General features: G+C 44.0%; 1 protein-coding gene across 2 annotated transcripts; it reads right to left on the bottom strand.

Annotated features, from left to right (window-relative positions):
• Positions 1–27055, bottom strand: tuft1a (tuftelin 1a). 2 transcript variants are annotated; one of them, XM_021621612.2, is made up of 12 exons: positions 26559–27052; positions 16203–16280; positions 14883–14993; positions 14704–14790; positions 14513–14575; positions 9198–9284; positions 7712–7822; positions 7399–7622; positions 7029–7134; positions 5111–5194; positions 3335–3429; positions 1–1774 (listed from the first exon to the last, which is right to left on the bottom strand). In XM_021621612.2, exons 1-12 carry the CDS (start codon positions 26619–26621, stop codon positions 1702–1704), a joined length of 1182 nt encoding a protein of 393 aa, XP_021477287.1. In that variant the 5' UTR covers positions 26622–27052; the 3' UTR covers positions 1–1701. The 2 variants fall into 2 exon arrangements, with proteins under 2 accessions (XP_021477287.1, XP_036795263.1); XM_036939368.1 differs by lacking the exon at positions 14883–14993 and having other exon boundaries at positions 26559–27055.
• Positions 27056–27289: the final 234 nt, after the last annotated feature.

The raw sequence follows: 27289 nt of genomic DNA on the forward strand, positions 1-27289 counted from the left end.
TATTTTCATATATTTATTAAAATAACTAAAACAAAGTATATATGTTGTTAACACACACTAAAATGTCTACTGAAAATGGTTTCCCTAAAATGAAAGTTGTATTTTCACATAAATACATAAAGATGATTGTCACACACTAAGTGTCAGGCCAAACATTCCTGTCTGAAGGATAAAATGAACAAACAAATCCCAGAGTGAGACTACAGGGACATCAAAGAATACCACATAAACAAATACATATAGTTGTGTACAAAGCTGGTGATAGTGGATGAAACGTCAGGTAACTGAAATGCATGCAAAAATGTGGATCATGTCAACAAGACTTCTTGCAAGGTTAGTAAGTACTTGTCAGAATGAATCATCTTCATTTCCTTTAGACTTTAAAGTGACATCAGTATTGGTGAGGAAGACTTCTAATCCACACATACTAGACCAAACATCCCACTTTCTCAACGAACAAAATAACAAACATGGCCTTCATAACTTTGTATAAACCATGACACTTCACTGTGGCCGTTACGTGACCATAAAAGTATATTTACAAAAAGTCAAAGATTGTCTTCCTCCCTTTCAGGTGTCAAATAAAGAGGATTCTAACAGTGGACTCTAGGCCACAGACACAGGAAGTAGGTTAATGGGTTACAGAAGGGTTTGATGGAAAACTATATCCTCTATCCTTAATGTGTTTCTGCTTCTCCAATACCTATATAGTGTAGCAACACTCACTCGATCCTGCCTTGGTGCCATGGTAAAAATATGACAAACTGGTTGTGTTCTGATTAGTTTAATACAGATTTCTTACCCTCCATCTCTCTCTTCGATCCCCCTCTCACTCATCGGCCATTTTATTTCTCTGTTATGGCCCAGCCTGGCACGGTTGCCTCCTCTCTGAGGCCAAAGACTCGGTCTGTTATCAGACCCTTACTAACCACAGGGTACTGCTATCACACCGTCTCTGGTCCTCTCTGTCAGTAGTAAAGTCCTTCAGACGGACTTCAACAGATGACAATAGATTATGACACTGAGTTAGAAAGAATAATCTGCTAAAAATAGTCTGCTATGAATAAATAGACTTCTATTGAGAATCAACTCTATCAGTATATCTACATCAACGTCCATACACAATCCAAAACCACACACACACACACACACACACACACACACACACACACGAGGAGGCTGGTGGGAGGAGCTATAGGAGGAATACATGTAACGGTATGAAACACAGCAAACATATGGGAACAGTTGACTGTTCCATGTATACCATTCCAGACATTACAATGGGGCGGCAGGGTAGCAAGGAAGGTTGCAAGTTCAAACCCCCGAGCTGACAAGGTACAAATCTGTCGTTCTGCTCCTGAACAGGCAGTTAACCCACTGTTCCTAGGCCGTCATTGAAAATAAGAATTTGTTCTTAACTGACTTGCCTAGTTAAATAAAGGTTAAAAAAAACAATGAGCCCCTCCTTCTATAGTTTCTCCCACCAGCCTCCTCTGACACACACCCACACACATTGCATATTGGGTGATGGTGATGGTCGTGGCTGTTGGTCAGTTGTTGTGGTCACCTCAGTTTAAACTTCATACGTGCATTGTGATGTTGGTGTGGTAGTAATGTGGTGGTGGTCTATTTCAGTCCGTTGTTGTTTAGCTTAGCAGGTTTGGTGTCGTTAGGTTAACCTTCTCCCTCGCTTTCACCAGTTCAGGACTTGGTCTCAATGATTTTTATGAAGGGAAGAGGCTTGTTGGACGAGTTGCTGGGCTTCAAAGGCTTACTGTGGAGGAGAGAAAGAGAGAGAACAGAGAGAGAGAGAGAAATGAGATCGATGCCAAGGTTTTACTCTGGGGAACACATTACTAGTGAACAGCTGAGGGACACTATGGGGATGTGCAGGGGTTAGAAGTGTGTGTGGAGGGCTGTGTGAGGTCAGGTGATGTTTCTGGTCAGTCAGGGGAATGAGGGGCCAGGTGTGTGGTGAGTTGGTGAAAGGTCAGGTGTGTGGTGAGTTGGTGACAGATCAGGTGTGTGTGGAGGGCTGTGTGAGGTCAGGTGATGTTTCTGGTCAGTCGGGGGAATGAGGGGGCAGGCGTGTGGTGAGTTGATGACAGGTCGGCGTGTGGTGAGTTGATGACAGGTCAGGTGTGTGGTGAGTTGATGACAGGTCAGGCGTGTGGTGAGTTGATGACAGGTCAGGCGTGTGGTGAGTTGATGACAGGTCAGGTGTGTGGTGAGTTGGTGACAGGTCAGGTGTGTGGTGAGTTGATGACAGGTCAGGCGTGTGGTGAGTTGATGACAGGTCAGGCGTGTGGTGAGTTGATGACAGGTCAGGCGTGTGGTGAGTTGATGACAGGTCAGGCGTGTGGTGAGTTGATGACAGGTCAGGCGTGTGGTGAGTTGATGACAGGTCAGGTGTGTGGTGAATGACAGGTCAGGCGTGTGGTGAGTTGATGACAGGTCAGGTGTGTGGTGAGTTGATGACAGGTCAGGCGTGTGGTGAGTTGATGACAGGTCAGGTGTGTGGTGAGTTGGTGACAGGTCAGGTGTGTGGTGAGTTGATGACAGGTCAGGCGTGTGGTGAGTTGATGACAGGTCAGGCGTGTGGTGAGTTGATGACAGGTCAGGCGTGTGGTGAGTTGATGACAGGTCAGGCGTGTGGTGAGTTGATGACAGGTCAGGCGTGTGGTGAGTTGATGACAGGTCAGGTGTGTGGTGAATGACAGGTCAGGCGTGTGGTGAGTTGATGACAGGTCAGGTGTGTGGTGAGTTGATGACAGGTCAGGCGTGTGGTGAGTTGATGACAGGTCAGGCGTGTGGTGAGTTGATGACAGGTGTGTGGTGAATGACAGGTCAGGCGTGTGGTGAGTTGATGACAGGTCAGGTGTGTGGTGAGTTGATGACAGGTCAGGCGTGTGGTGAGTTGATGACAGGTCAGGCGTGTGGTGAGTTGATGACAGGTCAGGCGTGTGGTGAGTTGATGACAGGTCAGGCGTGTGGTGAGTTGATGACAGGTCAGGCGTGTGGTGAGTTGATGACAGGTCAGGCGTGTGGTGAGTTGATGACAGGTCAGGCGTGTGGTGAGTTGATGACAGGTCAGGCGTGTGGTGAGTTGATGACAGGTCAGGCGTGTGGTGAGTTGATGACAGGTCAGGCGTGTGGTGAGTTGATGACAGGTCAGGTGTGTGGTGAGTTGATGACAGGTCAGGCGTGTGGTGAGTTGATGACAGGTCTATGATGGGTGTGTGTCTGCCTGTGTTACTGGACGTGAATTTCCTGTAGACAATCTGACAGGTCTATGATGGGTGTGTGTCTGCCTGAGTTACTGGATGTAAATTACCTATAGACAATCTGGGCGTGGCGGTCTGATGAGAGGTGCGAGTTTGACCTTTCACCTCCCAGGAAGTAGTCCATCTGATCATGCATCTCCCGATTCTAAACACACACATACAGTTGAAGTCGAAAGTTTACATACACTTAGGTTGGAGTTATTAAAACTTTTTTTTCAACCACTCCACAAATTTATTGTTAACAAACTATAGGTTTGGCAAGTCGGTTGGACATCTACTTTGTGCATGACACAAGTAATTTTTCCAACAATTGTTTACAGACAGATTATTTCACTGTATCACAATTCCAGTGGGTCAGAAGTTTACATACACTAAGTTGACTGTGCCTTTAAACAGCTTGGAAAATTCCAGAAAATTATGTCATGGCTTTAGAAGCTTCTAATAGGCTAATTGACATAATTTGAGTCAATTGGAGGTGTACCTGTGGATGTATTTCAAGGCCTACCTTCAAACTCAGTGCCCCTTTGCTTGACATCATGGGAAAATCAAAAGAAATCAGCCAAGACCTCAGAAAAATGGTAGACCTCCACAAGTCTGGTTCATCCTTGGGAGCAATTTCCAAACACCTGAAGGTACCACATTCATCTGTACAAACAATAGTACGCAAGTATAAACACCATGGGACCACGCAGCCGTCATACTGCTCTGGAAGGAGACGCGTTCTGTCTCCTAGTGATGAACTTACTAGAGATGAACGAAAAGTGAAAATCAATCCCAGAACAATAGCAAAGGACCTTGTGAAGATGCTGGAGGAAACAGGTACAAAAGTATCTATATCCACAGTAAAACAAGTCCTATATCGACATAACCTGAAAGGCCGCTCAGCAAGGAAGAAGCCACTGCTCCAAAACCGCCATTAAAAAAGCCAGACTACGGTTTGCAACTGCACATGGGGACAAAGATCGTACTTTTTGGAGAAATGTCTTCTGGTCTGATGAAACAAAAATAGAACTGTTTGGCCATAATGACCATTGTTATGTTTGGAGGAAAAAGGGGGAGGCTTGCAAGCCGAAGAACACCATCCCAACCGTGAAGCACGGGGGTGGCAGCATCATGTCGTGGGGGTGCTTTTCTGCAGGAGGGACTGGTGCACTTCACAAAATAAATGGCATCATGAGGCAGGAAAAGTGTGTGGATGTATTGAAGCAACATCTCAAGACATCAGTCAGGAGGTTAAAGCTTGGTTGCAAATGGGTCTTCCAAAAGGACAATGACCCCAAGCATACTTCCAAAGTTGTGGCAAAATGGCTTAAGGACAACAAAGTCAAGGTATTGGAGAGGCCATCACAATGCCCTGACCTAGAACATTTGTGGACAGAACTGAAAAAGCATGTGCGAGCAAGGAGGCCAACAAACCTGACTAAGTTACACCGGCTCTGTAAGGAGGAATGGGCCTAAATTCACCCAATTTATTTTGGGAAGCAATTTAAAGGCAATGCTAGCAAATACTAATTGAGTGTATGTAAACTTCTGACCCACTGAGAATGTGATGAAAGAAATAAAAGCTGAAATAAATCATTCTCTCTACTATTATTCTGACATTTCACATTCTGAAAATAAACTGGTGATCCAGTGAACTGACCTAAGACAAGGAATATTTACTAGGATTAAAAGTCAGGAATTGTGAAAAAGTTCCGACTTCAACTGTAGGGTCAGAGGAAGTCAAACCCTACTCTGTGTTGCAGGCATAAAATACTACAGTTCGGAGCAACAGTAGATGGTGAACAAAAGACTACAAATCCCAGGTATGGTTAGTTGGTACTGACCTCTGCCTCCAGGAAAGCCACCTTCTCCTCCAGATCTCTGATGACACGGTCCCTCTCCTGGATCACCATACGAGAGTTCTGCAGCTGTACACACACACACATCCATGTTATAGTCCTGTTATAGCATGTTATAGTCCTGTCATACCATGTTATAGTCCTGTCATAGCATGTTATAGGCCTGTCATAGCATGTTCTAGTTCTGTTAAAGCATGTTCTAGTCCTGTCATAGCATGTTATAGTCCTGATAAAGCATGTTATAGTCCTGATAAAGCATGTTATAGTCCTGTTATAGCATGTTATAGTCCTGTTAAAGCATGTTATAGTCCTGTTATAGCATGTTATATTCCTTTCATAGCATGTTATAGTCCTGTTATAGCATGTTATAGTCCTGATAAAGCATGTTATAGTCCTGTTATAGCATGTTAAAGTTCTGTTACAGCATGTTATAGTCCTGTTATAGTCCTGATAAAGCATGTTATAGTCCTGTTAAAGCATGTTATAGTCCCGTTATAGCATGTTCTAGTCCTGTTATAGCATGTTCTAGTCCTGTTATAGCATGTTCTAGTCCTGTTATAGCATGTTATAGTCCTGTTATAGTCCTGTTAAAGCATGTTATAGTCCTGTTATAGTCCTGTTATAGTCCCGTTATAGTCCTGTTATAGCATGTTATAGTCCTGTCATAGCATGGTATAGTCCTGTTATAGCATGTTATAGTCCTGTCATAGCATGTTATAGTCCTGTTATAGTCCTGTTAAAGCATGTTATAGTCCTGTTATAGCATGTGATAATCCTGTTATAGCATGTTATAATCCTGTTATAGCATGTTATAGTCCTGTTATAGCATGTGATAGTCCTGTTATAGCATGTTATAGTCCTGTTATAGCATGTTATAGTCCTGTTAAAGCATGTTATAGTCCTGTTAAAGCATGTTATAGTCCTGTTAAAGCATGTTATAGTCCTGTTAAAGCATGTTATAGTCCTGTTATAGTCCTGTTAAAGCATGTTATAGTCCTGTTATAGCATGTTATAGTCCTGTCATAGCATGTTATAGTCCTGTCATAGCATGTTATAGTCCTGTTATAGTCCTGTTAAAGCATGTTATAGTCCTGTTATAGTCCTGTTACAGCATGTTATAGTCCTGTCATAGCATGTTATAGTCCTGTCATAGCATGTTATAGTCCTGTTATAGTCCTGTTAAAGCATGTTATAGTCCTGTTATAGTCCTGTTACAGCATGTTATAGTCCTGTTAAAGCATGTTATAGTCCTGTTAAAGCATGTTATAGTCCTGTTATAGTCCTGTTAAAGCATGTTATAGTCCTGTTATAGCATGTTATAGTCCTGTCATAGCATGTTATAGTCCTGTTATAGCATGTTATAGTCCTGTCATAGCATGTTATAGTCCTGTTATAGTCCTGTTAAAGCATGTTATAGTCCTGTTATAGTCCTGTTACAGCATGTTATAGTCCTGTTACAGCATGTTATAGTCCCGTTATAGTCCTGTTATAGCATGTTATAGTCCCATTATAGTCCTGTTACAGCATGTTATAGCATGTTATAGTCCTGTTAAAGCATGTTACAGTCCCGTTATAGTCCTGTTACAGCATGTTATAGTCCTGTTAAAGCATGTTACAGTGCCAATATAGTCCTGTTATAGCATGTTATAGTCCTGTTATAGCATGTTATAGTCCTGTTATAGCATGTTATAGTCCTGTTAAAGCATGTTACAGTCCCGTTATAGTCCTGTTACAGCATGTTACAGTCCTGTTAAAGCATGTTACAGTGCCAATATAGTCCTGTTATAGCATGTTATAGTCCTGTTATAGCATGTTACAGTCCTGTTAAAGCATGTTATAGTTCTGTTATAGTCCTGTTATTGCTAATTATAACATGTTATAGTCGTGTGTGTGTGTGTATCACCTGTTCGATCATGTGTCTGACTTTCCTCTGCTGGCTCTTCAGCATGTCATCTAGATGATGGATCTTCTCCTTCAGAATGGCCAGCTCCTTCTCCAACTGCTCTGACCTGAGAAGAACACACAGCGTGAGTGGCTGAGAACACTCCTCGTCTATTTGTGTGTGTGTGTGTGTCTGTGTGTGTATGTGCTTGTGTGTGTCTTGGTGTTTGTGTGTGATCTGTGTGTGTGTGCTCTGTGTCAACTCAAATCACGTACACAGATTTGCAGATGTTATCGCAGGTGCAGTGAAATGCTTGTGTTTCTAGCTCCAACAGGGCAGTGTGTGTGTGTGTATATGTGTGTGTGTGTGCTCTGTTTATTATCCTCCTCACCTCTGCTCCTCGTTCCTGCCCTCCTCTCTGATCTTGCGTAATTCTCTGAGTTCCTCCTCTCTGTTCCTCAGTGTGTCTCGTAGGGCTTGGCTCTCATGCGCCATGCCTCCCAGCAGCCTCTGGAGCTCCTCAATCCTCTGGTCCTTCCTCTCACTACTCTCCTCCACCCCCTTCAGCTTCTCCTCCTGCTCCCCCAGACGCTGGCGCAGATCCACACCCTCAGTCTGCACAGGAAAAGGACAGAGAGTTAGGTCATAGTTTCATGATTTACAACACGTTCGTCCGGTCCGGTCCGTCCGTCCGTCCGTTTTACCTGCAGTCTCTCTCTCTCCTCCTGGTGTTTCTTCTCGGCCTCCTGTAGCTGAGCATACAGACGCTTACTGACCTCCCTCATCTTGGCCCTCTCCACTTCATCCTCCCCTCCCTGAAGACAGAGAGAAAGAAAGAGGGAATAAAGGAACTGTTCAACTGGGAGAACTTATAAAACACAGTTTGTTTCCATAGATTTGAGTGAAGCTCCAATAATCCACTAATATCCTGTTCATAAACTCATTCAGCCACCTGACTGATCAAAGCACTGTAAACTCCTGACTCCCCCGGTTCAGGGAAGTACTGTATTGTATACTGTTGTGTACTACTGTATTGTAAAGCATTGTACAGTACTGTATTGTATACTGTTGTGTACTACTGTATTGTAAAGCATTGTACAGTACTGTATTGTATACTGTTGTGTACTACTGTATTGTAAAGCATTGTACAGTAGTGTATTGTATACTGTTCGTCTCGGGCCTAACAACACCCGTGCCAATATATCCTCCAAACACAGTCTACTCTGGGATTATCACTTACGTACAGTATTGTGTAGTACTGTATTGTGTAGTATTGTTTTGTATAGAATTGTGTAGTACTGATTTGTATAGTATTGTATTGGTTTCTCAGTGTTGATTTTACTGTAGTGGGAGCGGCTCGGCCCTTTCTTTACACACGTGAATCAGATTAATGACAATAGAGAGAGAGAGAGAGAGCGAAAGAGCGAGAGCGAGAAAACGCAAAATGCTAATATGCAAATAATTACAGAACAATCTATTTTTACATTTCAATGACAGAGGGAGGGAGAGAGTGAGAAAGAGTGAGGTGTAACTGTATGTGTCTGGGTGTCATAGCAGCGGTTACAAAGGGAGAGATTCTGATGGAAGCCAAACAAAGGCGAACGTTTTCCACTCATATTTCTGTAACGCCAACTGCGTCATTCACACGCTGCACACACACAAACTGTTAAAGTCAGCCCTATTCACTCTTCTGAAAAGGCTCCTGAATCCTGACATGAATAGCCTTGGGAACGCCCATTACCTGTTTGGCCTCGAGACTAAACCAAAGCTATTAAACAGGCAGTCATCTGGGGAATGTATAACAATGGAGGGAGAAGAACACAAACACACTCAACAACACAGGAGGAGAGGAAGGACGGAATGTACCAGGCCTTCCAGATCTCTCTCCTTGGGGGGTGTTCCTCTCCCTCACCTCTCTTTCTTCTTCTCCCCCTTACCTCTCTCTCTCTCTGTATTTGTGAATACACTCATACTAAAATGGACCCACACACACACACACACACACACACACACACACACACACACACACACACACACAGAACCATGCCAATGATCTCGGAACTGGGTCAGTCTAAGACTTGATATGTAGGTGTTAGACGCACACATAAGCTCTCACACACATTTAAGCTCACACACACACACACACCCCACATGAACCTGTGCGTATAGGGCATGTGAAAAGCCCCTCACCTGCCCATCATCTTTAGCTCCTCCCTTTGAGGAAGAAGAGATGTTCTGATTGGAGGGAGTGCTGACTCCGTAGCCACTAGCAAGAAACTGGGGGGAGAGAAGGATGAAGAAAGAGAGGGAATAGTGAGGGATGGAGAGAACAAGAAGCGATATGAGACACACATTTAGGTAGAAGTGACACACACAGGACATATTGCATATGTCATCAGTAGGTATCAAAATGAATGATTACACTAAACAACTGGTTCCATAACAACACGTGTTCACATAAACATTATAAATGTGTTCCTTAACAACACCTGTACACATAAACATTATAAATGTGTTCCATAACAACACGTGTTCACATAAACATTATAAATGTGTTCCTTAACAACACGTGTTCACATAAACATTATAAATGTGTTCCTTAACAACACGTGTCCACATAAACATTATAAATGTGTTCCTTAACAACACCTGTACACATAAACATTATAAATGTGTTCCATAACAACACGTGTACACATAAACATTATAAATGTGTTCCTTAACAACACGTGTCCACATAAACATTATAAATGTGTTCCTTAACAACACATGTTGTGGCGGCTTCCCTGTCCCATCTTACTGCTGTCCCCTGGACACTGTGATCACTTGGCTACATAGCTGATGCCTGCTGGACTGTCCATTAATCACGGTACTCCATTTCTGTTTGTTTATGTTTTTATCTGTCGGCCCCAGCCGCACTCAGGCTCTGTGTGTAGTTAATCCGACCCTCTCTGCCTAGTCAACGCCATTTTACCTGCTGTTGTTGTGCTAGCTGATTAGCTGCTGTTTTAGCTAGCTCTCCCAATCAACACCTGTGATTACTGTATGCCTCGCTGTATGTCTCTTTCAAATGTCAATATGCCTTGTATACTGTTGTTCAGGTTAGTTATCATTGTTTTAGTTTACAATGGAGCCCCTAGTTCCACTCTTCATACCTCTGATACCTCCTTTGTCCCACCTCCCACACATGCGGTGACCTCACCCATTACAACCAGCATGTCCATAGATACAACCTCTCTTATCATCACCCAGTGCCTGGGCCCTACTCCGCTGTACCCGCATCCCACCATACCCCTGTCTGCGCATTATGCCCTAAACATATTCTATCATGCCCAGAAATCTGCTCATTTTATTCTTTGTCCCCAACACTCTAGGCGACCAGTTTTGATAGCCTTTAGCCGCACCCTCATACTACTCCTCCTCTGTTCCGCGGGTGATGTGGAGGTAAACCCAGGCCCTGCATGTCCCCAGGCATCCTCATTCGTTGACTTCTGTGATCGAAAAAGCCTTGGTTTCATGCATGTCAACATCAGAAGCCTCCTCCCTAAGTTTGTTTTACTCACTGCTTTAGCACACTCTGCTAACCCTGATGTCCTTGCCGTGTCTGAATCCTGGCTTAGGAAGGCCACCAAAAATTCTGAGATGTCCATACCCAACTATAACATTTTCCGTCAAGATAGAACTGCCAAAGGGGGAGGAGTTGCAGTCTACTGCAGAGATAGCCTGCAAAGTAATGTCATACTTTCCAGGTCCATACCCAAACAGTTCGAACTACTAATTTTAAAAATTACTCTCTCAAGAAATAAGTCTCTCACTGTTGCCGCCTGCTACCGACCCCCCTCAGCTCCCAGCTGTGCCCTGGACACCATTTGTGAATTGATCGCCCCCCATCTAGCTTCAGAGTTTGTTCTGTTATGTGACCTAAACTGGGATATGCTTAACACACCGGCAGTCCTATAATCTAAGCTAGATGCCCTCAATCTCACACAAATCATCAAGGAACCAACCAGGTACAACCCTAAATCTGTAAACAAGGGCACCCTCATAGACGTCATCCTGACCAACTGGCCCTCCAAATACACCTCCGCTGTCTTCAACCAGGATCTCAGCGATCACTGCCTCATTGCCTGTATCCGCTACGAATCCACAGTCAAACGACCACCCCTCATCACTGTCAAACGCTCCCTTAAACACTTCTGCGAGCAGGCCTTTCTAATCGACCTGACCCGGGTATCCTGGAAGGATATTGACCTCATCCCGTCAGATGAGGATGCCTGGTCATTCTTTAAAAGTAACTTCCTCACCATTTTAGATAAGCATGCTCCGTTCAAAAAATGCAGAACTAAGAACATATATAGCCCGTGGTTCACTCCAGACCTGACTGCCCTCGACCAGCACAAAAACATCCTGTGGCGGACTGCAATAGCATCGAATAGTCCCCGCGATATGCAACAGTTCAGGGAAGTCAGGAACCAATACACGCAGTCAGTCAGGAAAGCAAAGGCCAGCTTCTTCAGGCAGAAATTTGCATCCTGTAGCTCTAACTCCAAAAAGTTCTGGGACACTGTAAAGTCCATGGAGAACAAGAGCACCTCCTCCCAGCTGCCCACTGCACTGAGGCTAGGTAACACGGTCACCACCGATAAATCCATGATTATCGAAAACTTCAACAAGCATTTCTCAACGGCTGGCCATGCCTTCCTCCTGGCTACTCCAACCTCTGCCAACAGCTCCGCCCCCCCCCGCAGCTACTCGCCCAAGCCTCTCCAGGTTCTCCTTTACCCAAATCCAGATAGCAGATGTTCTGAAAGAGCTGCAAAACCTGGACCCGTACAAATCAGCTGGGCTTGACAATCTGGACCCTCTATTTCTGAAACTATCCGCCGCCATTGTCGCAACCCCTATTACCAGCCTGTTCAACCTCTCTTTCATATCGTCTGAGATCCCCAAGGATTGGAAAGCTGCCGCAGTCATCCCCCTCTTCAAAGGGGGAGACACCCTGGACCCAAACTGTTACAGACCTATATCCATCCTACCCTGCCTATCTAAGGTCTTCGAAAGCCAAGTCAACAAACAGGTGACTGACCATCTCGAATCCCACCGTACCTTCTCCGCTGTGCAATCTGGTTTCCGAGCCGGTCACGGGTGCACCTCAGCAACCCTCAAGGTACTAAACGATATCATAACCGCCATCGATAAAAGACAGTACTGTGCAGCCGTCTTCATCGACCTGGCCAAGGCTTTCGACTCTGTCAATCACCATATTCTTATCGGCAGACTCAGTAGCCTCGGTTTTTCTAATGACTGCCTTGCCTGGTTCACCAACTACTTTGCATGGAGACGGGTCCTCTGGCAGTCTCCATGGGGGTGCCACCGGGTTCAATTCTCGGGCCGACTCTTTTCTCTGTATATATCAATAATGTTGCTCTTGCTGCGGGCGATTCCCTGATCCACCTCTACGCAGACGACACCATTCTGTATACTCCCGGCCCTTCCTTGGACACTGTGCTATCTAACCTCCAAACGAGTTTCAACGCCATACAACACTCCTTCCGTGGCCTCCAACTGCTCTTAAACGCTAGTAAAACCAAATGCATGCTTTTCAACCGTTCGCTGCCTGCACCCGCACGCCCGACTAGCATCACCACCCTGGATGGTTCCGACCTAGAATATGTGGACATCTATAAGTACCTAGGTGTCTGGCTAGACTGTAAACTCTCCTTCCAGACTCATATCAAACATCTCCAATCTAAAATCAAATCTAGAGTCGGCTTTCTATTCCGCAACAAAGCCTCCTTCACTCACGCCGCCAAACTTACCCTAGTAAAACTGACTATCCTACCGATCCTCGACTTCGGCGATGTCATCTACAAAATAGCTTCCAATACTCTACTCAGCAAACTGGATGCAGTTTATCACAGTGCCATCCGTTTTGTTACTAAAGCACCTTATACCACCCACCACTGCAACCTGTATGCTCTAGTCTGCTGGCCCTCGCTACATATTCGTCGCCAGACCCACTGGCTCCAGGTCATCTACAAGTCCATGCTAGGTAAAGCTCCGCCATATCTCAGTTCACTGGTCACGATGGCAACACCCACCCGTAGCATGCGCTCCAGCAGGTGTATCTCACTGATCATCCCTAAAGCCAACACCTCATTTGGCCGCCTTTCGTTCCAGTTCTCTGCTGCCTGTGACTGGAACGAATTGCAAATATTGCTGAAGTTGGAGACTTTTATCTCCCTCACCAACTTCAAACATCTGCTATCTGAGCAGCTAACCGATCGCTGCAGCTGTACATAGTGTATCGGTAAATAGCCACCCAATTTACCTACCTCATCCCCATACTGTTCATATTTATTTACTTTTCTGCTCTTTTGCACCCCAGTATCTCTACCTGTACATGACCATCTGATCATTTATCACTCCAGTGTTAATCTGCAAAATTGTAATTATTCGCCTACCTCCTCATGCCTTTTGCACACAATGTATATAGACTCTCTTTTTGCCATTTATTTTCCTACTGTGTTATTGACTTGTTAATTGTTTACTCTATGTGTAACTCTGTGTTGTCTGTTCACACTGCTATGCTTTATCTTGGCCAGGTCGCAGTTGTAAATGAGAAATTGTTCTCAACTAGCCTACCTGGTTAAATAAAGGTGAAAAAAATCAAATGTTCACATAAACATTATAAATGTGTTCCTTAACAACACGTGTTCACATAAACATTATAAATGTGTTCCTTAACAACACGTGTTCACATAAACATTATAAATGTGTTCCTTAACAACACGTGTTCACATAAATATTATATATGTGTTCCTTAACAACACGTGTTCACATAAACATTATAAATGTGTTCCTTAACAACACGTGTTCACATAAACATTATAAATGTGTTCCTTAACAACACGTGTTCACATAAACATTATAAATGTGTTCCACACGTGTTCACATCAACATTATAAATGTAAACATTATAAATGTGTTCCATAACAACACGTGTTCACATAAACATTATAAATGTGTTCCACACGTGTTCACATAAACATTATAAATGTGTTCCATAACAACACGTGTTCACATAAACATTATAAATGTGTTCCACACGTGTTCACATAAACATTATAAATGTAAACATTATAAATGTGTTCCATAACAACACGTGTTCACATAAACATTATAATTGTGTTCCACACGTGTTCACATAAACATTATAAATGTAAACATTATAAATGTGTTCCATAACAACACGTGTTCACATAAACATTATAAATGTGTTCCACACGTGTTCACATAAACATTATAAATGTAAACATTATAAATGTGTTCCATAACAACACGTGTTCACATAAACATTATAAATGTGTTCCACACGTGTTCACATAAACATTATAAATGTAAACATTATAAATGTGTTCCTTAACAACGTGTTCACATAAACATTATAACTGTGTTCCATAACAACACGTGTTCACATAAACATTATAAATGTGTGCACATACCTTGTGTTGTCCTTTGTTCTTGGTGGCCATCTGTTCCCTCAGGGTCTTCAGACAGTATCTCACCTGAGCAACAAACAAACAAACAAACAAACAAACACACACACAGACACACACAGACACACACACACACACACACGTTACTGACAGACTCACACACAGAGAGAGAAAGTGAGAGAGAGAATGTGTCTTACCTCCTGTATCTGGGAGACTTCATCTGACAACATCTTGAGACTCTGCTGGTGTCTCTGCTGCTCCTGTCTACGATCCTCCAGATACACCTGCAACACATGGAACACAGACGTATTAAACACACATTACACATTACACACCCTGGTAACACACACACCCTCAAACATTAAGCCCCACCCACCTTGATGACCTCAACCTTTTCAGCCTTCTCCTCAGAGGGTTTGATTGGTTCAGGCTTCAGAGCAGGCCTATCACTGGTTGGCTGCACCAGAGCAAACGCTCGTCCGATTGGCTAAAAAATCAGGGAGGGAGAGGAGTTTGTGATACTTGGAATAGTGTGAAAATATTTCCAAGCCTCCAGCATGTGTGAACATGAAGTGATTCTGAGTGTGGTGACATGAATGTGTGAGAGGAGTTACGTGCTGCAACACTAGATTAGGAAGAACACTCAGTGACGGACCAACAGGATATGACATCAAGATGTTCCATTCAGTCCCATATACAGTAGTAGGTATGATACTCAGAATAGCACTGAGAATGTCTGACACAAACTGACCATTAGAAAATGTACTAACCAGAATGAAACAGGTTAGAAACTAATGGTGGTCCTCTAAAACAGAAGGGGAGTTGTAGAATGTATACAGCATTATAACACACATCTGTCATTTAGGTCCACCGCTTCAAGAACAAACTCTGGAAACTATTTATCTGTGTATACAGGATTCCTGTGTTTGTGTGTGTGTGTGTGTGTGTATGTGTCAACAGTGTTCCTGTGTGTGTGTATAAAGCCCCCATAATCAGTAGACGTTACATTTAGCCCTGAGTGCTGATCACCACCATTCCATAAACTCTAAACTTCTGTGGGACTGGTCAAAGAAAGAAAGAAGAGGGTTAGAGAGTGCGAGGGAGAAATAGAAAGCGCAAGAGAAAGCAAGAGAGAGAGAGATACACTGTATAAGTTTAGTAAGCTTGGCAGTGGTTTGTCTCTCCTCTCCAACACTGCTGTCTTAAGAACAGTCTTAAGAACAGTTTTAAGAGCAGTTGCATAAGACTCTGATGGAAACCGGATGGCAGCCATGACATTTTATGACCTGTTTGTGAGTCTGTGTGTGAACTAGCACCTTGTGTGTGTGTGTGTGCTACTCTTTTCTGATTCAACACACTATCAAAGTGTGTTAGGGACAGTGACCCCAGCCATCCCCTGGTCCACTACAACACACCAAAACCCTCAGCCAGTTCAGAAGGGCTTAACACTATGTATGTATATTAATTTACAGTAACAGTGCAGGTTCAGAATTCTGTTCTGCCATTGACTTTTATCCACATATTACACATAGGGATACAATTCCATCCATCCAGGGACGGAGTTCCATGACTTCCTTCCTGTCCCCTCTGTTGTAATTGTAGGAGTCGGCTAATGCAGACAGAATTCTAGGTGTGTGTTGAGGGTCTAGGTCTGGTTTAGAGGTTAGGGTTCTAGGTCATGGTTCTAGGTTCTTACCTTGCTCCTTGGTTGTTCTGTGATCCTCCCGACCTGGTTCTGCTGGTGGAGAGTCAGCCTCAGTCTCCTGCACCCATCCTGACGAACGAGACGAAGAAAAGACGAAATGAGAAGCAGTTACAAAGAGCCCGTTATGGGATGGAGAGAGAGATGGGAAGGAGGGAACTACTGGAAATGGAGGAGGGGAAAAAGAAGGAGGAGAAACTGAGTAATACTGTGTAGGGCAGAGAGGAAGAGGGAAGGTGGGAGGGAGAGAGAGACTGACTGGAGGCCAGTACCCAGTCAACTAGTGTGTAGGGAGCCAATGGTAAGAGAGAGAGAGAAAGAAAGAGAGAGAACAGAAGCATAAAGTTGCTCAGAGACAGAATGTTCCATTTGAATGGCGTTCCAGATCGATGCCAGCACCAATAGGAATCTCCATTAGAATTCTGGGAGACAGGGCAGAAAAACTGTACTGAAGTGGGAACATTTCCATGGTAACCAAGTCGCCCAGTAACCATAAACTAAATCTGGCTCCAAAACAATGCAACTCAGGAAGAGTGGGCGGGTGGGTCAGGGTAAAAACACACACACACACAATGAGTCACTATGAGGGCAGTGAGGTCTGGTAGTGTGTCTCGCTGGACAGGGAACCCCCATATTACCAGCTGAGAGGGTTGTGTGTGTGTGTCTGGTTGTGTGTGTGTGTCTGGTTGTGTGTCTCGCTGGACAGGGAACCCCCATATTACCAGCTGAGAGGGATGTGTGTGTGGTTGTGTGTCTGCATGAGGCTGAGGGAGCAGGGTTATAGAGATGATAAACCAGACTACCTGGAAACCAACAACACATCATGTTCTCTTTACTCTCCTCTGTGTACATTTATGTGTCCTGAAGTCTAAACTCAAGTTAACTCTGAGACAAAACAGACACTTCAAATACTGTGGAGTTGTAAAGTGTTTGAACCCATGGAAACACAGTGTGGTTAGCTACTGTTCCGTTGAATATTGACTGTGTTGTTTTGACCCATCCAGTCAGGCCAGTTAGGAGAGTTAGAGTATGTGAGGTATGTTGACGTGCTCTGTAGCTCTCTACACTGCCAGCTTTGTGTTGACGCACCAGAGTAGTGCATCACAAAGCCTCCTTTCATCAGCGCCCATTTTAAAACCATTACCCAGAAACCACCCACTAAATGTCTCATTCCTCACTACTGACTCACACTGACAGCCATCACAATGACTTAATGACACTTTGGCCAAAAACTCCTCCGGACAGATATAAGTAGCACTTCATTTCACTACAAGTAGTATCCACCTGGTAATTACTCAGGAAGTATGTGTTAAGAATGGGTAGGTGGTTTTCGGTATACTTACATGAAAGAATTCAACCCTTAACCAAATGGCATGTAGTAGTGCTTCTTTCAGTCAGTGAGGTAGCCATGGGCAGCGCCAGCGGGCATATCTGGCACATACAGTACACACTACCTACCAGGCCCGTGTGTTTCAGTAGAAATGAGGTAATAACAGGTATGTGTGTTGTGTAACGATGATGATTGTGTTAGAGAGAAGTGGTGTATGACAGACAGACACGGGTACCACTGATTACCTGTTAGGACAGGACACACACTCAACAAATACACATGCAGGAAAAGGAGAGGGGATGGCGGGGATGGAGAGCGGGAGCAGGGGAGGAGAGGACAAGGGAGTAGGAAGAGAGGGAAGATAGGTTCACCCACTAAATACAATATAAAGAAAGACAGAAAAAATGATGAGGGAGACAAAGTCCAGCAGAGAGACAGAGAGGGAGAGAAGCGAGAGACAGCGAGATAGAGAGTAGAGATTGAAATTGAATTGAGAGAAAGAGAGAGCAAGAGCGAGATTGACATTTAATTGAGAGAGAGAGACAGGGAGAGAGAGAAAAAGTAGAGAGAAATAAAGAGAGAGAGATATTGTTCTGTTAGATGAACAGTAATGTGTCCCTAGAGACAGGCCCCCTGGCCTCTCATATAAAAAAACCATCATCGCCAGACCCACTGGTTCCAGGTCATATATAAGTCTTTGCTAGGTAAAGCCCCACCTTATCTCAGCTCACTGTTCACCATAGCAGCACCCACCCGTAGCACACGCTCCAGAAGGTATATTTCACTGGTCATCCCCAAAGCTAATTCCTCCTTTGGCAGCCTTTCCTTCCAGTTCTCTGCTGCCAATGACTGGAACGAACTGCAAAAATCACTGAAGCTGGAGACCCATATCTCCCTAACTAATTTTAAGACACACCTTGACCTACTACACTATCACAAACAACCAGGATCGGGTAATGGCAGCCATTCACAGGGAAAACAGCCTATGGCAACACAGACCCAATCTACCGCCCAGAGACCCAGCCTACCTCCCAGAGACCCAGCCTACCGCCCAGAGACCCAGCCTACCGCCCAGAGACCCAGCCTACCTCCCAGAGACCCAGCCTACCTCCCAGAGACCCAGCCTACCTCCCTGAGACCCAGCCTACCGCCCAGAGACCCAGCCTACCTCCCAGAGACCTAGTCTACCGCCCAGAGACCCAGTCTACCACCCAGAGACCCAGCCTACCTCCCAGAGACCCAGCCTACCTCCCAGAGACCCAGCCTACCTCCCAGAGACCCAGCCTACCTCCCAGAGACCCAGCCTACCTCCCAGAGACCCAGCCTACCGCCCAGAGACCCAGCCTACCTCCCAGAGACCCAGCCTACCTCCCAGAGACCCAGCCTACCTCCCAGAGACCCAGCCTACCTCCCAGAGACCCAGCCTACCGCCCGGAGACCCAGCCTACCGCCCAGAGACCCAGCCTACCATTATAATAGAGCAGTAATGTAAAACCAGACTCAGCATGGTCTACAGCCACAAGGGATCATAGGACATTGACAAGGCAATTGTTTGTGACTGTGGCATCAGGAGAGAGGGAGAGACAGATAGAGAGTAGAGAAAGAGAGAGAGAGTAGAGAGAGAGAGTGGAGAGAGAGGGAGAGAGTAGAGAGAGAGAGTAGAGAGAGAGGGAGAGAGAGACAGGCAAAGCAGAACAGAGGAACAGAGGGAGAGAGTAGAGAGAGAGAGAGTAGAGAGAGGGGGAGAGAGAGACAGGCAAAGCAGAACAGAGGAACAGAGGGAGAGTTGTGTGATAGAGGCTGAATGACTCTTTCCACCCCTACACTGGAAACAGCAGACTACCTGCTAACACCATTTGATAGGAGAGTGGAATAGAGACCCATATAAACAACATCAACACAGAGAAATGTCAGTAAGAGCTCAGCGTTCAGTACTGTCCGTCCTCTGTCATAAACGGAACCTAAGAGAGCTGTAAACAGAGATAGTGGAGCAGGTATCAGTACCACATCACCAAGTACCTATGTTCCAGTCAGTACCACATCACCTATCAGTACCACATCACCTAGCACCTATGTTCCAGTCAGCACCACATCACCAAGTACCTATGTTCCAGTCAGTACCTACATTCCAGTCAGTACCACATCAAACATCAGTACCACATCACCTAGCACCTACGTTCCAGTCAGTACCACATCACCTAGTACCTACATTCCAGTCAGTACCACATCATCTAGTACATACGTTCCAGTCAGTACCACATCACCTAGTACCTACATTCCAGTCAGTACCACATCACCTATCAGTACCACATCACCTAGCACCTATGTTCCAGTCAGCACCACATCACCAAGTACCTATGTTCCAGTCAGTACCTACGTTCCAGTCAGTACCACATCAAACATCAGTACCACATCACCTAGCACCTACATTCCAGTCAGTACCACATCACCTATCAGTACCACATCACCTAGCACCTACGTTTCAGTCAGTACCACATCACCAAGTACCTATGTTCCAGTCAGCACCTACGTTCCAGTCAGTACCACATCACCTATCAGTACCACATCACCTAGCACCTACGTTTCAGTCAGTACCACATCACCAAGTACCTATGTTCCAGTCAGCACCTACGTTCCAGTCAGTACCACATCACCTATCAGTACCACATCACCTAGCACCTACGTTTCAGTCAGTACCACATCACCAAGTACCTATGTTCCAGTCAGCACCTACGTTCCAGTCGGTACCACATCACCTAGCATCTACGTTCCAGTGGGTACCACATCACCTAGCATCTACGTTCTAGTCAGTACCACATCACCTAACATCTACGTTCCAGTCAGTACCACATCACCTAGCACCTACGTTCCAGCCAGTACCACATCACCTAGCACCTACGTTCCAGCCAGTACCACATCACCTAGCACCTACGTTCCAGTCAGTACCACATCACCTAGCACCTACGTTCCAGTCAGTACCACATCACCTAGCACCTACGTTCCAGTCAGTACCACATCACCTAGCACCTACGTTCCAGTCAGTACCACATCACCTAGCACCTACGTTCCAGTCAGTACCACATCACCTAGCACCTACGTTCCAGTCAGCACCTACGTTCCAGTCAGTACCACATCATCTAGCACCTACGTTTCAGTCAGTACCACATCACCAAGTACCTATGTTCCAGTCAGCACCTACGTTCCAGTCAGTACCACATCACCTATCAGTACCACATCACCTAGCACCTACGTTTCAGTCAGTACCACATCACCAAGTACCTATGTTCCAGTCAGCACCTACGTTCCAGTCAGTACCACATCACCTATCAGTACCACATCACCTAGCACCTACGTTTCAGTCAGTACCACATCACCAAGTACCTATGTTCCAGTCAGCACCTACGTTCCAGTCGGTACCACATCACCTAGCATCTACGTTCCAGTGGGTACCACATCACCTAGCATCTACGTTCTAGTCAGTACCACATCACCTAACATCTACGTTCCAGTCAGTACCACATCACCTAGCACCTACGTTCCAGCCAGTACCACATCACCTAGCACCTACGTTCCAGCCAGTACCACATCACCTAGCACCTACGTTCCAGTCAGTACCACATCACCTAGCACCTACGTTCCAGTCAGTACCACATCACCTAGCACCTACGTTCCAGTCAGTACCACATCACCTAGCACCTACGTTCCAGTCAGTACCACATCACCTAGCACCTACGTTCCAGTCAGTACCACATCACCTAGCACCTACGTTCCAGTCAGCACCTACGTTCCAGTCAGTACCACATCATCTAGCACCTACGTTCCAATTAGACGTGCACACAGGTAAATAAGACCTGCACACGGGTAAATAAGACGTGCACACGGGTAAATAAGACCTGCACACGGGTAAATAAGACCTGCACACGGGTAAATAAGACCTGCACACGGGTAAATAAGACGTGCACATGGGTAAATAAAAAGAGTGTTATGAGCAATGTCTGTTCTTTCCTCTGGGGGTACTAGGTGATAAATCTGTACAAATGATGACAGAGTTATGGTCTCCTGTGGAATGAGTTCTAGGCATGTACCTATTCACCTTTTTGCTAGGGAGTAGTACTTTCTACCCTAGCAAAATACATACTTAGCAACAAGACCTGCATGAGTTACTGCTTCCTATAGTGTGGAAATGTAATGAGGTTGTCTTGTTTAGTGTGAGTTACTGGTTCCTGGTGTGTGGAAATGGAATGAGGTTGTCTTGGTTAGTGTCTGAGTTACTGGTTCCTAGTGTGGAAATGGAATGAGGTTGTCTTGGTTAGTGTGAGTTACTGGTTCCTAGTGTGGAAATGGAATGAGGTTGTCTTGGTTAGTGTCTGAGTTACTGGTTCCTAGTGTGGAAATGGAATGAGTTTGTCTTGTTTCGTGTGAGTTACTGGTTCCTAGTGTGGAAATGGAATGAGTTTGTCTTGTTTCGTGTGAGTTACTGGTTCCTAGTGTGGAAATGGAATGAGGTTGTCTTGTTTAGTGTGAGTTACTGGTTCCTAGTGTGGAAATGGAATGAGGTTGTCTTGGTTAGTGTCTGAGTTACTGGTTCCTAGTGTGGAAATGGAATGAGGTTGTCTTGGTTAGTGTCTGAGTTACTGGTTCCTAGTGTGGAAATGGAATGAGGTTGTCTTGTTTATTGTGTAAGTTGATGTCTTCTTCTACTAGTTACTGGTGGTGGGAAGACTGTTTCTGGTTCCTCCTCATAGATGAGTCAGAAGGTCATGTCTTGCACAGTTCCAGACAGTGAGGTCACATTCTCCATAGCGAGGTAATGGGGAGGGATGGCGGAGGGGTGGGTGAGCTCAGTAAACATGAGGAATCAGGGTGGATCATGAGGCATTATTTAAAAAGTAGGAATGCTGACAAAAGCCCAGTGACGGAAAATAAGAGACTTAGCAAAACTCTCTGGTGACTGGATGGATGTTATATTTGAGAATGAATGAGAGTGTGAATTAATAGATAGTCATGAAAAATGTACTGGCTGTTCTGTCAATGTTCTGCGTAATATCAATACTCACTCTCACACAAACAGAGTGTTCCTTCTATCCAGGTATAGTTCAACTACAGCTGGAGGGCACACATACCTGCATACACACACAAACACACCCTTCACTGTTGCAACTTTGGGAACATTTATTTTCCTTATATTTTGCAGTCCTCCTCTTCTCATAACTTTTAGCCTAAATGGACTTTAAAAGGTCTTTCACAAGGCTATGGCACAGAATCAGCACATCCTCCTATATTTATTCCATGTTGCTGTATCTCCCTGGCCTTAATAACCATATTCCCCCTATATTTATTCCATGTTGCTGTATCTCCCTGGTCTTAATAACCATATTCCTCCTATATTTATTCCATGTTGCTGTATCTCCCTGGCCTTAATAACCATATTCCTCCTATATTTATTCCATGTTGCTGTATCTCCCTGGCCTTTTATAACCATATTCCCCCTATATTTATTCCATGTTGCTGTATCTCCCTGGCCTTAATAACCATATTCCTCCTATATTTAATCCATGTTGCTGTATCTCCCTGGCCTTAATAACCATATTCCCCCTATATTTATTCCATGTTGCTGTACCTCCCTGGTCTTAATAACCATATTCCTCCTATATTTATTCCATGTTGCTGTATCTCCCTGGTCTTAATAACCATATTCCTCCATATTTAATCCATGTTGCTGTATCTCCCTGGTCTTAATAACCATATTCCTCCTATATTTAATCCATGTTGCTGTATCTCCCTGGCCTTAATAACCATATTCCCCCTATATTTATTCCATGTTGCTGTATCTCCCTGGCCTTAATAACCATATTCCTCCTATATTTAATCCATGTTGCTGTATCTCCCTGGCCTTAATAACCATATTCCCCCTATATTTATTCCATGTTGCTGTACCTCCCTGGTCTTAATAACCATATTCCTCCTATATTTATTCCATGTTGCTGTATCTCCCTGGTCTTAATAACCATATTCCTCCTATATTTATTCCATGTTGCTGTATCTCCCTGGCCTTAATAACCATATTCCCCCTATATGTATTCCATGTTGCTGTATCTCCCTGGCCTTAATAACCATATTCCTCCTATATTTAATCCATGTTGCTGTATCTCCCTGGCCTTAATAACCATATTCCCCCTATATTTATTCCATGTTGCTGTACCTCCCTGGTCTTAATAACCATATTCCTCCTATATTTATTCCATGTTGCTGTATCTCCCTGGTCTTAATAACCATATTCCTCCTATATTTAATCCATGTTGCTGTATCTCCCTGGTCTTAATAACCATATTCCTCCTATATTTAATCCATGTTGCTGTATCTCCCTGGTCTTAATAACCATATTCCTCCTATATTTATTCCATGTTGCTGTATCTCCCTGGTCTTAATAACCATATTCCTCCTATATTTATTCCATGTTGCTGTATCTCCCTGGTCTTAATAACCATATTCCTCCTATATTTATTCCATGTTGCTGTATCTCCCTGGTCTTAATAACCATATTCCTCCTATATTTATTCAATGTTGCTGTATCTCCCTGGTCTTAATAACCATATTCCTCCTATATTTAATCCATGTTGCTGTATCTCCCTGGTCTTAATAACCATATTCCTCCTATATTTAATCCCATGTTGCTGTATCTCCCTGGTCTTAATAACCATATTCCTCCTATATTTATTCCATGTTGCTGTATCTCCTTGGTCTTAATAACCATATTCCTCCTATATTTATTCCATGTTGCTGTATCTCCCTGGCCTTAATAACCATATTCCTCCTATATTTATTCCATGTTGCTGTATCTCCCTGGTCTTAATAACCATATTCCTCCTATATTTATTCCATGTTGCTGTATCTCCCTGGTCTTAATAACCATATTCCCCCTATATTTATTCCATGTTGCTGTATCTCCCTGGCCTTAATAACCATATTCCTCCTATATTTATTCCATGTTGCTGTATCTCCCTGGCCTTAATAACCATATTCCTCCTATATTTATTCCATGTTGCTGTATCTCCCTGGCCTTAATAACCATATTCCTCCTATATTTAATCCATGTTGCTGTATCTCCCTGGTCTTAATAACCATATTCCTCCTATATTTATTCCATGTTGCTGTATCTCCCTGGTCTTAATAACCATATTCCTCCTATATTTATTCCATGTTGCTGTATCTCCCTGGTCTTAATAACCATATTCCTCCTATATTTATTCCATGTTGCTGTATCTCCCTGGTCTTAATAACCATATTCCTCCTATATTTATTCCATGTTGCTGTATCTCCCTGGTCTTAATAACCATATTCCTCCTATATTTATTCCATGTTGCTGTATCTCCCTGGCCTTAATAACCATATCAGATCAGATATGAATGTGGGTGTAGAATGTTTGTTGTTCCATTGTATCTGATAAGGACAACGTTGTATTAACGGGTGATTCTAATTTGAGAGCTGCATCGTTCCCACACCCCTAGTTGTTTATGTTCAAATATAAAACAAGATAAACCCGACTAGCACGAACAAAGCATAGGTTTTGTATCTAGCCGTGTGCTTCATCATTTGACTGTGTACCTTGACCTTATAATCCAGTTTTATAGCCCTATACAATGCTGATAGGTAAGTTAAATTCTTAAATTCTGATAGGCTGTTGCTCCTGGTAGAGGTTAGCTATAGGCACATATCTAGGATCAGTGTACCATACTTAAGTCCAAACCTTGACCAAAGGGGGTGAAAAGTTAAGGGCCAACATCATGCTAGTGCTGATAGCTGTTGTATGGCTCTGCAGGAGACATGTTGTGGGCCAATGGTCAGGCCCCAGATAGACAAATGTCTCTGATGATGGTCTGTGTTCTAACAGGGTCAATGATTAACCTTCTCCAGCCAGACAGGAGATTAAGAGCTTCTATACCAGGGATAATGACTGGTGATGTAAACATCTAGGTGGAGCAGAGCTCAAATGACCTTATAAGGGAACTTGTTTAAGCCTGGTTCTCAGTCTGGATGTAGTGTGCCTGCCCTGCAACCAAAGGATCACTGGTTCAATGCCCCTCACAGATGTGTTCCACACTAAATCACTACAATTATGATACATGACAATGCCTAACGGGCATAGAGCAGGTGTGTCAAACATACGGCCTGGATCCCGCCCACGATGGGGACCAATCCTGCCCGATTCTGGTTTGAGGAAAAATATAGATATTTTTTTATTTGGGGGGGGGGGGGGGGGGGGGGGGGCAAACACAATATACTTAAAAATGACTAAAAGCAAATAATGGACCTATATTTATACAGTTTATTGACTGTGGACAGCTCACTAATAATCACAGAAGAAGGAGGAAGACTGAATGCGCCCCCTGGGACAGAATGAGTTCGACACACCCCTGGCATAGAGAGAGGACACTGAGGAAGCTGTCTTACTGTAGTGTAGATAGTAGTGTCAGCCAGAAGACTAGCCTGTAAGCCCTACATGAAGATGCTCACTTGTGACAGCAGTCTGGTCCCTCTGGCCAGATCACAGATGTTATTTGGGCTAATATGGTGTGTGTGTGTGTGTGTGTGTGTGTTAATACTATAATTACTAGAAAAAGCCCATTAACACCAGAGGAAGCCAGTAAGCCCGATAACACTTCAGTCAGGAGGATCTAAGACCAATACTCAGAAGTTAATTAATCTCTTCTTGTTTATTCTTACTTTGGGACACAAAATGATACCACTAAAGTAAGGTATTGTGCTATCGGTTAAATTAAATATTGTAATTGATCTCAGATTATAATGCAAAATATATTTGCATATCCAACAGGTTGGCATGAATAAATGAAAAATATATATTTTAAAAAGTGGGGGAAATAAAGCAGCCACATAGTGATAGCATAACCTTTGACACACGTCAGTGGCGCCCCTCGATCTGCCTGCCAGACTGTCTAGCCATCCGGAACGCAGTGAGAAGGAAAGTAAAAACATGTTCACTTAAATAGTTATTGTCTTACCGCTGTTCTCTCATCAGCTCTGAGGTCCTCAAATGTACACAGACTCCGCGTTACCCCGTTCATCTTCACACAGATAAGATAGATAAATAACTATATAGCTTAAATATGAAAGAGTTGTTCAACTTTGCTTATTTAGTATTATTTTCTCTAAACAAACAGAGAAAACGGATTTTCGTCCTCTTGTCTCACTCTCGCCCTCGCTGACGGAAGATCACGGTTTATTTTAACAATAGTCGACGCTGCTCCAGTCGATAAGGTTTCGTCAGGCAGTTCCCTCCACTCCCGCCCTCCCCCAGGAATGTAATGCGTGTGACCTCAGTGCACAGGCAACTAAGATGTTGGATAACTAAAGATAGTTAACCATCGAACAAAAAATGATCCGTTTCTGTCTACTTAAGGGGGTGGCTCTCTCATAGACACCAATACGAAAGCAGTTGGGTCTGGTATTCTTCTTCGTTCATTGACTTCCATGAAACAGAAAAAAATAGGGAGTGGGATGTCTCGCTGCCTCTTCTTTCTCTGTAGCCAGCTCACGCCCCCGCGCTGCGCGCTACAACTGAAAAAGTCAGAGGAGCGCGGACTACGCAGGTAAATACCTGTCAGATAGCAAAATAATAAAACTCAATTTCATACCATGCCGATCACATATTAGGAAAATTGTTAGGACAATTAAGATTTTATTTCAGTTAAGTATTGCATTCAGGTTTGAGGGACACAAATAGTTGTTCCAC

This window comes from Oncorhynchus mykiss, chromosome 2, assembly GCF_013265735.2.
Source record: "Oncorhynchus mykiss isolate Arlee chromosome 2, USDA_OmykA_1.1, whole genome shotgun sequence".
Taxonomy (NCBI): Eukaryota; Metazoa; Chordata; class Actinopteri; order Salmoniformes; family Salmonidae; genus Oncorhynchus; species Oncorhynchus mykiss.

Coding starts and splice junctions, on each gene's coding strand:
- tuft1a (XM_021621612.2), bottom strand. CDS start 26,621: ATGAACGGGGTAACGCGGAGTCTGTGTACATTTGAGGACCTCAGAGCT. Junction 16,281..26,558: donor GAGCTGATGAGAGAACAGCG/GTAAGACAATAA, acceptor CTCGTTCGTCAG/GATGGGTGCAGGAGACTGAG. Junction 9,285..14,512: donor AGAACAAAGGACAACACAAG/GTATGTGCACAC, acceptor CTCTCCCCCCAG/TTTCTTGCTAGTGGCTACGG.